Genomic DNA, 12,952 nt, shown 5'->3' on the forward strand with positions numbered 1-12,952 from the left:
GACTGGATCTAGATTTCTAGATTAGTTTAAAACAGCACAACTGGCATTTAAAGTAGTATTAGTATCGTGGCTACATTCTAGATCTATAAATTCAATATTTACTGCAACAAATTCAGCAATTTGGGATTATTGTACCACCCCAGATCAAGAAGACCATATCCAGATTTTTGGACCATTCTAATCTAGAAATCTAGATTTCTAGATCTAGAATCTAGATTTAATCTAGACTAGACCTAGAGTATTCTAGAGTCTAGATCTTCAAAATTAAGGTTTGTAAAAATGATTTTTTAATATAACAGTAGATCTAGATTTAGATTCTAGATCTCTTTATGTATAATTAATTATAATTAGTCGAGTCTAGTCTATGTTATGTAGATTCTAGATCTACAGTCTACACTCTACTGTCTACAGATATTAAAACTTATAATTTTATTTTAAATTAATAATATTTAATATTTTTATATTAATAATTAGTCCTATACTAGATTTTTCTACTAATCTTTGTCTAGTCTTTCACGTATTTCATAAGTTATTTAAAATGTCTAGATCTAGAATCTAGACTATAATATTTAAGTTAATGATGTATGCCATACATCATTGTATGGAAAGGGTTGTCCCATTAAGAATAAAGAAGGCCCGATAAGGCTTTTTCGTATTGTCTCATGCCCCCCCCCCCCCCCCCCCTTACTTGTTTTTACATCTTGATATAGAATCAAGGTATCGATCTAACAGTCTAACTGTAGGCTGTAGACTGCCCAGTGTATGTCGTGTAAAGTGTAAAGATTAGGCCTCTAAAACCCTAATCTAATAAATCCTAAGTTTTAGTTGGGTTTGGACCCTGTCAGAATTCCGCATCATTTAGATCTAGATCTAGCTGAGTATCACAGAAAACATCAATTTAAGACGTAGATTCTAAATAGGTAGATATCTAGATCTAGATCTAATGTTAAAAACTTAAACCGGGAAAGGCTTGCTATGATTTCGTTTATGACACGAACTTGGTGAGTACAGCAGGCTACATTTCTGTTAAGTTAAATAGTACCAAACGGCCATCATTGGCTTCCAATGTCTCCAGGCATGATGGTGATGGAAACTTAATTTAATTATTAATCGTTTATTTTTAATTAATAGAGAGCTAGATCTAAATTTGTTAGGGTTCAGGTAGCTGCTTTTAAATTAGGTTAGGTTAGTGCTAAATTACGTTAATGATAATTTGTTAAGTGATAGGTACGTTAATGATAGGATCAGGTAGTGATAGACTGATAGTGTTTTTAGTTAGATTAGGTTTGTGATACCCATGGGTTGATTATGATAACTAATAATGGTCACTGGTTCCTACATTACGGAAGAGTAGCTTTACTGAAGAATAAACGCTAGCATTTGACATATAGACTGTCACAATTTGGTATTACATAATGATAATGCAATTGTTCTCTCTGAAAATAGCGAAATTATTAGAATTGCTTTTATAAATACCTTTTACATTGATCAATATTCATTATCAATCTGGTTAAATCAATTATGCAGAGAGAAAATTGTTGTAAAGAAAAAATCTATTTGTGGTGGGATTATACTAAAGTGTATAACATCAACATTCAGAACCAGGGCTCAGCTCTTCTAAGATGTGTAACTATAATGTTTTGATGATAAACATGCGAATAGAATAATTCATTAGATGTGTAAATGTAATGTTTTGATGATAAACATGCGAATAATTCAATAAACGTGTAAATGTAATGTTTTGATGATAAACATACGAATAATTCCTAAAATGTGTAAATGTAATGTTTTGATGATAAACATGCGAATAATTCATTAGATGTGTAAATTTAATGTTTTGATGATAAACATACGGAATAGAATAATTCATTAGATGTGTAAATGTAATGTTTTGATGATAAACATGCAAATAATTCATTAGATGTGTAAATTTAATGTTTTGATGATAAACATACGAATAGAATAATTCATAAGATGTGTAAATGTAATGTTTTGATGATGGACATGCGAATAATTCATTAGATGTGTAAATTTAATGTTTTGATGATAAACATACGAGTAATTCATTAGATGTGCAAATGTAACATGTAAATAATTCCTAAGATGTGTAAGTATAATGTTTTGAGGAAAAACCAGCTAATAAAACAATTTTTTTAACCATAAACATGTCAATCAAACTCAAGCTTAATTTACATGCGTCGTCAAAACTATTGTGATGGTAGACGTAAATTAAAATTTTTGATAAGTTGGCCTATAAAACAAATTAAAACATCCAGTCGACTAGCAGGATGGAACGTGAAGTGAGCTAGTGTTTGTTCAATTAAACCCATGTCATTCTTCTCTCCCCCCCCCCCCTGGACAAGTGCCGATCTGGCACTTGTCGCCATGTGATATTACTTAGGTTCATCTACACACCCATTGTCACTCAAATTCCCACAGCCACGCCTTTAAATGTCCCTCACCAGCAGAGTCCCGATAACCATAGTTTCCATGTCACCTCGACCCTCTATTTCTCACACCCACATCTTTAAGCTAGGTGAGACTTTGGGCTCAGTTCGCTTAGTCGTACCCTAAGTTGTGTGCTTAGGTTTAGTTTGTTATGAGATTCTAAATGATGCTATGATTGATACTCTGACTACAATTAAACGGAAGTTGTTGATTAGCGATACTTACATATTCGAATAGCTAGTATCGCCAATAACGATACCAAAGTCCTAACCCCCACTCCCAGACCTATATTTTATTGAAGATACCGTCTATCCTATTGTGTAGGTTTTAATAATAAAACCATTATCAAAAAATTTGTTCATTTTTACAAGAAACCCAGTCACTACCCACGTCATAAGAAATTTGATTAAATCATATTTGATCAGTGCGCATCATTTTCCGAACAATAAAACGGTTTATTCCCTAACATTCTCCATAAATTAAATGCCAGTCATCTACATCACTCTAAACAAAAGTCCTCTGATATAGATCGATTCTGTTTTTTTTTTCACTTTATTTCCATATCTGTTAAAATTCACTGAGTTCAAGTATTGTGTAAATTAAACGCCGGTGTTCATCACTTTGTTTTGTAAAGAACAACATAAGAGTCGGAGGCAACCGTGTATTACCAATACAAACACTGAAACCACGGAACTAAAGACAAATAATATACCGAAAGACATTTTAAAAATATTTCATAAATAAAATTAGTATAAAAAATTAGTAATAAAGAGAAATACGTGAACACGGACATTTAAAAAAAAATGTATTAAGTATAGGGCATACACCGTTTAAATATTTATATAAAAAAAAATACGCAGGAAACAAAATAATACTAACATGTTTAAACATATTTAACTTTTAAAAAGACAGAAATCTACAAAAATAATTATTTATATTTAAAATTGTACACAGAAATAAAATACACGGAGATCTTAAAAAATGCGCAATTATACGAGAATTAATCTACACGGAGATATATTTAAAAATGGAAATAAAATATTTGCTAGTATTGCATTTACACTGCTAAAATATTTATTGCAATGTTTAGTGTAACATTATTTTTTAAAAATTATAGACATTTTTAATATTGTGTTGTTTTTATTATATCTATTAGATAAATGTTATTTATTATTGTAAAAAGCAAGCAGCTTCATGCTGATGAGCACGTGACTAATTTGTGTTATTAGTGTTCTAAGTTTTATACATCTCTGAATCAGCTAATTAATGTTTTACTGACGACATGTTGTATTTTTTTGGTCACAATTAGGCTTGGCGGTTGTAAAATGCAGTCAAAGCCAACAGCCGACCCCACACCCTCTCACAATGATGACGATTCAGACATCAACATCGATGACGTCACCGATGACGAAAGCTGTGACGTAGACGATCGATTATCCCCCTCCAGCAGGGATTCGAACTCCAAATCGGAGGACGAGGACGGCGGTGACGCGCGAGCCTGCCACAAGGACTTGAAGGCTGGCTTTAAACAGGACGATTGCTTGCAGGCGGCGACGTTACAAAACTCGCCGTTAAAAACGGACATTCCCGAAGATGACGTCACCACGTGTCATGGACGTGAAGACCGACTGGTAGACTACCCGAGGACAGTGCCAGACTACCGGCACTTCGAGGCTCAGTTGAGGGAGGAGCGGTTACGTCACTCCACGTTCATGGGTCAAGGTCACTGGACGGAGCTGTTGAACCAGCACCGACCACTTCACCCCCCACCCTTCGTGGTGCCTGGCCTGGCAGCGCCGGTCTCTCAGCGTCACGTGGTTTCCGTTGGTGGACACCACCACGATCTAGGTCAGCGCTGTACTAGCCCGGATGTAGCTCACCCTCATGACAGTTTCACGGGCAGGGGTGGTCACGGCGGGCAGGAAACTGTGGACAACAGCAGACGTGATGCAGGACTGGAACACTTACATTCCCAGGGTAGCCTCCAGATTTCATCACCCCCGGGCCTGGGGGTGGGGACCCACATCTCAGCCTTCTCAAAGACCAACGGCAGGAACTCGCCCCGCTCCCCCGCCTACCAGGACAGGTCATTCTCCCACGCTGGCGTGTACCCACCTCTGAGGGAAAGTTCCCCACCCTCCCCGTCCCACGCCCACCACCACGCTGGCGTGTACCCACCCGTCAGGGAAAGGTCCCCACCCTCCCCGTCCCACGCCCACCAACATACTGGCGTGTACCCACCCGTGAGGGAAAGGTCTTCACCCTCCCCGTCCCACGTCCACCACCACGCTGGCGTGTACCCACCCGTGAGGGAAAGGTCCCCACCCTCCCCGTCCCACGCCCACCACCACGCCAGCCAACCTTGGGAGCACAGACCACATAAGAAATTACGCACCATAGAGGAGACGGTGACGTCAAAACAAGATCCAAGCGACATGTACCGACGTGACGTCACCGGCACGGCAGATGAGATACGCGACATGACGTCACCTGGCCCCGCGTCATCACCTGGATCTCAGTTTAATTACCTAAGAGGTAGGTCCACTTTTTCTTGTATTATAAGATACAGGTCCGAGGTCAAACATAGGTCAGGTCAGAGGTCACAAACAGCAAGCGACAATTAAAACAATAGAGCTCGTTTACTAGAGGAGGATGGTTTATATGCAGGCAGATTTTTCTTCTCATATACATCCAGGTAGTTAACTGTACACCGTACATAAAGTAGTTTTAAAAATGGCCATTCCCCAAATAAGTTGCCTATACCTAGATATATATGCGCACATGTATACATAATTGTCAGTCTATGTATGCACACATATATTATAGTACGTGTGGTGTATCTGTGTGATTAATTGTTGCCCATGAAATGACAAGTGTAGGATAGTTCGTCAACTCCTCTATTAGCCGTACAAGTCCCCCCTCCTCCCCTCAACTGTTAGTCTGGCGAAACGCGTCATTGCCTCCCCTCATTTGTCACACAGTAACGGTCTATTTAGCCAGAGGATGAGAACAGAACGCAATCACCCCGCCAACACACGAGCCGACTGCGAGGGTGCCACTAATGACCGTCATTAGAAGAAACCCCGGCCCCCCCGGGCGCGCGATGTGGCGCAATAAACCTAGATAAAAGAGATGATAACAAACGAGAGGAATTGACTTGTTGCTCATTATGACAAATTACCGTTGACTTGTTGCTCATTATGACAAATGAACGTCTCTGCTAAGTAAACATGACGTCATGTCACGTGGGTCAGAGTACCGAATTGATGTGGGAGAAACATGGGGTCTGGGTTCAAATCTCATTGCCACTGTGCTCTATATGTTGTTTGCAACGCGTGGCTCTCGCTTGGGCTTTATTTGAGTTAAAAAACTTGAATAGTTGCACATTATGTTGATTTATGTTAATTTATGTATGTGACATTATGAGAGGTGGAGCATTTTAATGTAATTGTTCCGTATGTTAAAACTTATGCAACATACGTGTGGTGGTTTGTTGTGTAGGATACCCAAACCCCGACTTAAAGTGCCTGGTTCGAATCATACTGGGCTCATTGACGAAATAGTAGCAGTGTTTCTTTCAGACTTTTTTCTCCGGGGGGGGGGGGGGCGGTCAATAGTAAAAGTATGTGTTCTGCATAAATTCCATGGGGGGGGGGAAAGGGGGGGGGGGGGGAGCAGGGGCACAGCCCCTCCGAAAAGATGCCTGGAAGAAACTGAATAGTAGCTAGCCATTAGAAGCTTGAGGCCCGTAGCTCTCAACCAACAAGGTGTCACAAGTGTTATCTGGCCACCTTAAGATGGTCTGGCGGAGATCAGGAATATTATCAAGCACATAGGACAAGCATAAAACCATTGTCATACTCCAGGGCCATTTTGAATACATTAAGTAACTCGATGCCCTCCTTCATCGCCCCCACCACCCGCTTCCCGCGCTTTTATGCCGAACCCGACCCTCTGACATTGTCCATCATCGCACCAACCCTCTCCACGTCTGCTTGAGGAGACCTTAATGCCGTTTTAAGCGTCCAGTCTAGGGCCCCTAATGTTTTTATGACAGATTAATGTCCCTCCGCGGCTGACCCGTCTCTGGATCTCCCCCCGTCCACCGCCGGGATGTCCAGCCCCTATCTGTTGCTAGAATCAGAACCCCCCCCCCCACCACCTGATGGCCGCCATAAAATACCTCCCTCCAAGCGCCGTCTGCGACCCTTATTTCTGATCTGATGTTGAAAACCGGAAATGGCTTCCAGTGACGTAATGACGTAATCCTACGGCAATAATTAGCCCCCAACGACCGGTAGGGATAATTCACGTCTACAATCATTAGCCAATCAAATCTTTTCTTCTCGGCGCTATCAAAAGACAGGCAGCCCTCGTTCCGCCTCATCTAGCCCCAACACAAGGTGTGAGAGAGGTGGTAAAAGGCCGACTCAATCGGCCCATATCCGCTTGCTAATCGAATTAACGGCGCCTTTGATGTTAAAAGAGCGGCTTAGCGATATTTGGAAGGAGAAAAGGAGATCGATACCGCCGCTAAAGTATTAATGATCAATCACTCGGGCTCATAGAATGTGTAAATAAACAATTTTAAAAAGTCGTTGCCGGTGGCTGAACGGGCCGTGTTGCAAGTGTTGTTTGTATTGGCGCAGTTAGGAGCGGCGGGTTGTAGTGGGTGTTGGCAGTTGGGTGGGGTGTAACAGCAGTTGGGTGGGGTGTGACAGCAGTTGTGAGGGGTGTAACAGCAGTTGTGTGGGTGTTGGCAGCTGGGTGGGTACTTAAAGCAGCTGTGTGGTTTGTTATATAGCCGATGTGTGAGTTATATAGCCGCTGTGTGGTTTGTTATATAGCCTATGTGTGAGTTATATAGCGCTGTGTGGTTTGTTATATAGCCTATGTGTGAGTTATATAGCTGCTGTGTGGTTTGTTATATAGCCTATGTGTGAGTTATATAGCTGCTGTGTGGTTTGTTATATAGCCTATGTGTGAGTTATATAGCGCTGTGTGGTTTGTTATATAGCCTATGTGTGAGTTATATAGCTGCTGTGTGGTTTGTTATATAGCCTATGTGTGAGTTATATAGCGCTGTGTGGTTTGTTATATAGCCTATGTGTGAGTTATATAGCGCTGTGTGGTTTGTTATATAGCCTATGTGTGAGTTATATAGCGCTGTGTGGTTTGTTATATAGCCTATGTGTGAGTTATATAGCGCTGTGTGGTTTGTTATATAGCCTATGTGTGAGTTATATAGCGCTGTGTGGTTTGTTATATAGCGCTGTGTGGTTTGTTATATAGCCGCTGTTTGGGTTGTTATCAAACAGGTTTAGCTGTAGAAAACCACGTGGTTTGTTGTGGTCAGACATCAACACAATTCTTCCATGTACAGGAATAGTTTACATGTTGTGTATAGAATAGGCGGTAAAACTGGTGTTTTTCTCTTACTGACCCATGCTCGCCGCACTGTTCCCTTGCTGACCCATGCTCGCCGCACTGTGTTCCCTTGCTGACCCATGCTCGCTACACTGTGTTCCCTTGCTGACCCATGCTTGCCATACTGTTCCCTTTGCTGACCCATGCTCGCCGCACTGTGTTCCCTTGCTGACCCAATGCTCGCCGCACTGTGTTCCCTTGCTGACCCAATGCTTGCCACACTGTGTTCCCTTGCTGACCCAATGCTCGCCGCACTGTTCCCTTGCTGACCCAATGCTCGCCGCACTGTTCCCTTGCTGACCCAATGCTCGCCGCACTGTTCCCTTGCTGACCCAATGCTCGCCGCACTGTTCCCTTGCTGACCCATGCTCGCCGCACTGTGTTCCCTTGCTGACCCAATGCTCGCCGCACTGTTCCCTTGCTGACCCAATGCTTGCCACACTGTGTTCCCTTGCTGACCCAATGCTTGCCACACTGTGTTCCCTTGCTGACCCAATGCTCGCCGCACTGTTCCCTTGCTGACCCAATGCTCGCCGCACTGTTCCCTTGCTGACCCATGCTCGCTACACTGTGTTCCCTTGCTGACCCATGCTTGCCATACTGTTCCCTTTGCTGACCCATGCTCGCCGCACTGTGTTCCCTTGCTGACCCAATGCTCGCCGCACTGTGTTCCCTTGCTGACCCATGCTCGCCGCACTGTGTTCCCTTGCTGACCCAATGCTCGCCGCACTGTTCCCTTGCTGACCCAATGCTTGCCACACTGTGTTCCCTTGCTGACCAATGCTCGCCGCACTGTTCCCTTGCTGACCCATGCTTGCCACACTATCAATTGTCTGTGTTCCTTTGTTGCCTTTTGAATCATACGTGAGTAGCACTAAAGTGCACATGACCAGAACTCAGCAGTAAAAGAGTACCCAGACTTGAGTAGCACTAAAGTGCACATGACCAACACCCAGCAGTAAAACAGTACCCAGACTTGAGTAGCACTAAAGTGCACATGACCAGAACTCAGCAGTAAAACAGTACCCAGACTTGAGTAGCACTAAAGTGCACATGACCAACACCCAGCAGTAAAACAGTACCCAGACTTGAGTAGCACTAAAGTGCACATGACCAACACCCAGCAGTAAAACAGTACCCAGACTTGAGTAGCACTAAAGTGCACATGACCAACACCCAGCAGTAAAACAGTACCCAGACTTGAGTAGCACTAAAGTGCACATGACCAGCACCCAGCAGTAAAACAGTACCCAGACTTGAGTAGCACTAAAGTGCACATGACCAACACCCAGCAGTAAAACAGTACCCAGACTTGAGTAGCACTAAAGTGCACATGACCAACACCCAGCAGTAAAACAGTACCCAGACTTGAGTAGCACTAAAGTGCACATGACCAACACCCAGCTTTCCACACGGCGTGTACAGCTACTCTCTGTCTGGGGGTGGGGTGGGGGTGGGGGGAGAGAGCCGGTGTAACGTGACCTCTATTTTTAGCAGCTGGCTCGTGGTCGTTAAACTGACCAGGGTGTTGTCCACTGGCTGACGTCATCAGTCGCACAACGAACCCCTGTATCACCCACTTTACGATCGGCCAGAATTCACGTCACCTTGTAAAATAAACCCATTCACCCCAGTGGTTTAGTCTTAGCAGTGTCTAGACAAAGAGGGTTTGAACTTTGTGCTGTGTGGGGGTGGGGTGGAGAGGAACGGGTGTATTCGGTAAACTCCCCACACAAACTATGCCTATATTGTAGCAGGCCATAAAAACCAAGCCACCCAATTAATGTTGCTCTCAATTAACCGGCTTTGATCGTTTGGCGTAATTTCATGGGTCAACTTTCAACACCTGCAGATCAATGGAGGGCGATTTGAGCTCTATACACATACGCGTCACCAATGGGGGGTGGGGGGGGGGGGGGGGGTTACACCATATTGATGCAGATGTGATTCGTTATATTCAGTTTTTCTGTATTTGTTGTCTATTGTCCTCTTGATACGTGTTATATGTTTGTTTATGTTCGCCTTTACATTGCTAAGTCAGTTTAAATATTGTACTGTACGATGTACTTACAAATAGTATATCTGCTATTTTATTAGTCCAAATTCTACCACTGAATAATACATACAAACTAACTGCTTTAGGTATGTTTTGTTATAATTATTCCCTTAATAATGATGTAATTCTATGAGTCCTATATTATTTTCTTTGTTAATGTTACCCACTCACACAAACAATTAACGCAGCACCGAAAACATCGCTCACCTGTCTTAATGGTGTCGATTTAAAACTTGTCTGCGAAAGACTTTTTAAAGATACGCGTTATGTCCCTTTAGTATTAGAGCGAGTATCGTCCCCTGGACAGAAGAGCGCTTTTAAAAGTGTAAACAGCGTCAGTGAAGCATCGGTTAAAGGGGAGAGAACACCACATTGGATTGTTTAATTGGGGGTATAGCGGTGTTATCGCTTCATTGTGAACAGGCTGGGGAGGGAGGGGGTTAAACGGGCAACTTTAATTGGCTGGAAACGTTTATCCCTGATTTTTCTACCCCAGCACCTAACTATTGCGCAGTTCACACTGGCGATCATGCATGCGCAGTTCACACTGGTGACCACGTATGCGTGCAGGCGTATTAAAGTTTGAATGATAAAGTTGGGAGATTTCGTTTCTCAGCGCGGGATTAGAAGCGGAACAAATCCCAGGTGATACGGCGCGGAGACGGTTAGCGGTTGGCCTTTGGGGCCTGGTATCGAATACATGCGGGAAGAAAAAAAAAGATGGCTATTCAGTTTGATAGTTCAAGGAATGGAAACGGCAAAAATGTCTGCATTGGCAGACATGGTGTTCACTTGTTTAAAAAAAAATCGTAATTATATACGATGTATTAAACTGTGTATTAAATCTCATTAACTGACGCATATAGGAACACTATATTGCACAAAGGTAAGAAGATGCAGCCCCAAGCATACCATACTTCCACCCCAGCTGCTATATACCACCCCTCTGCCCAAAGTGCCACCCCTCTGCCCAGTGTACCACCCCTGTGCCCCTCTACCCAGTGTACCACCCCTGTGCCCAGCTGACCAGTGTAGCACCCCTCTGACCAGTGTACCACCCCTCTGCCCAGTGTAGCACCCCTGTGCCCAGTGTACTACCCCTGTGCCCAGCTGACCAGAATACCATGCCTCTCCCCCAGATTCCCCCACCGACAACCAGTCACGGCGCTACAGGACAGCCTTCACCAAGGACCAGATCACCAAGCTCGAGCAGGAGTTCTCTAAGGAAAACTACATATCCCGCCCTAAGAGATGCGAACTGGCGGCCTCCATGAACCTTCCAGAGAGCACTATCAAGGTCAGACCTCGTTGTTTTTTTTACTGATCAATACACAAATCTATTTTTAGAGATTTCTCTCAAGTACTGCAACCTCGCCCTCCCCCACCTCCTCGCTAAAAAAAATCCCACCAAAAGCCTAGATCGGCACCTACTCACACCAACACTGATTTGTTTCTTTATATCCTTTAGGTGTGGTTCCAGAACAGACGCATGAAAGACAAGCGGCAGAGACTGTCCCTAACCTGGCCGTACGGGATAGCACCGGACCACCACCTGTACGCCTACCTCGCTGCGGCCGCGTCGGCTTCGTTCCCGCACGGTCCCCCGGGGTCGAGTCAACTGCCCAGTCAACCCGCCAGTCTTCTCTCTCTACTGTACCCCCGGGGCGCCCCCTACGTCAGCCCCGCCTACCAAATGCCTCCAATTTTCCCCTTTACTCCAGGAGACGCCCCAGGTGCCTCAAGTTTTTTAAAATCCCATATCCCAGAACACGAACTGGCTTTCCACCCCGAGAAGCGAGCCAGTTTTGATGACGTCATGTTCAGGAAACCGTTACCCAGAATTCCAGTGAACCCTTCAGGCGGGACTCCCCCCTTCCCATTCATGCTGCCAATGTTTCCTTTCGGCATCGACTGAGTTCCCGCATCATCCGGGGACAAACTGTCTAAAGCTGGACATTGGGCCCGTGTATCGTACCAACTCTCTATCGCTGGACATTGGGCCCGTGTGTCGTACCAACTCTCTATCGCTGGACATTGGGCCCGTGTATCGTACCAACTCTCTAACGCTGGACATTGGGCCCGTGTGTCGTACCAACTCTCTAACGCTGGACATTGGGCCCGTGTGTCGTACCAACTCTCTAACGCTGGACATCAACATTGGGCCCGTGTATCGTACCAACTCTCTAACGCTGGACATCAACATTGGGCCCGTGTGTCGTACCAACTCTCTAACGCTGGACATTGGGCCCGTGTGTCGTACCAACTCTCTAACGCTGGACATCAACATTGGGCCCGTGTATCGTACCAGCTCTCTAACGCTGGACATCAACATGGGCATCAACATTGTGTGTCGTACCGAGGGCGGAGCAGCATGACAGTGCCCCCACCCCCATCATGGATTTGACTCCTACCAATGACACACACCCCATCTCGCTACACCACTGCCGGAGCTTCTGATTTGGGCCCTAGATGTCAGTCATTACATTTAATATTTTTCTTTACCCGCAACCTTTGTCGCGCCCAAACCTATCAGGCGCCCAAATCTATTGGGAGCCCCTAAGGCTCTCCATCAGTGGCGCCCAGGCCATAGGTCGCAATTTGCCGACTTCATTTACACCAGTTTCTTCCCATATTAGGAAGGAAGCAATGTCAGATTTCTTACCACTCGACTTGTATAAAAAATGTAAATACAAATTCATGTTTTTTTTTTGTGATGTTTGAAATGTCAGGTGACTAAAGGAACAATTATTTCCCCGTTCAATGGCACCTAGACCCTACCTACGGTAACCCGCTATGGTACCCAGAACCTACCTACGGTAACCCGCTATGGTACCCAGAACCTACCTACGGTAACCCGCTATGGCATCCAGAACCTACCAGATAAATGTACATATATGTAGCCAGGATATTTTGTGTTGCTGATTGTTGCTTGAATAAATAAACGATGTAATGGTCTCAGGGAAAACTATCTGTTACGTGTGTGCTTGTCAAACTAGATTGTACTCACCATGACACCAATAA

At 44.2% G+C, this 12,952-nt stretch overlaps 1 protein-coding gene across 1 annotated transcript; it reads left to right on the plus strand.

Moving 5' to 3' along the window:
- Positions 1-91: 91 nt before the first annotated feature.
- LOC131932493 (homeobox protein Hox-D3-like) lies at positions 92-11,975 on the plus strand. Its single transcript, XM_059289408.1, has 4 exons — positions 92-269; positions 3,758-4,983; positions 11,071-11,228; positions 11,400-11,975. Exons 2-4 carry the CDS (start codon positions 3,774-3,776, stop codon positions 11,844-11,846), a joined length of 1,815 nt encoding a protein of 604 aa, XP_059145391.1. The 5' UTR covers positions 92-269; positions 3,758-3,773; the 3' UTR covers positions 11,847-11,975.
- The last annotated feature ends 977 nt before the right edge of the window (positions 11,976-12,952 follow it).

This window comes from Physella acuta, unplaced genomic scaffold (assembly GCF_028476545.2).
Source record: "Physella acuta isolate Inbredline_101_S28 unplaced genomic scaffold, ASM2847654v3 ptg002188l, whole genome shotgun sequence".
In the NCBI taxonomy this organism is placed as follows: Eukaryota; Metazoa; Mollusca; class Gastropoda; family Physidae; genus Physella; species Physella acuta.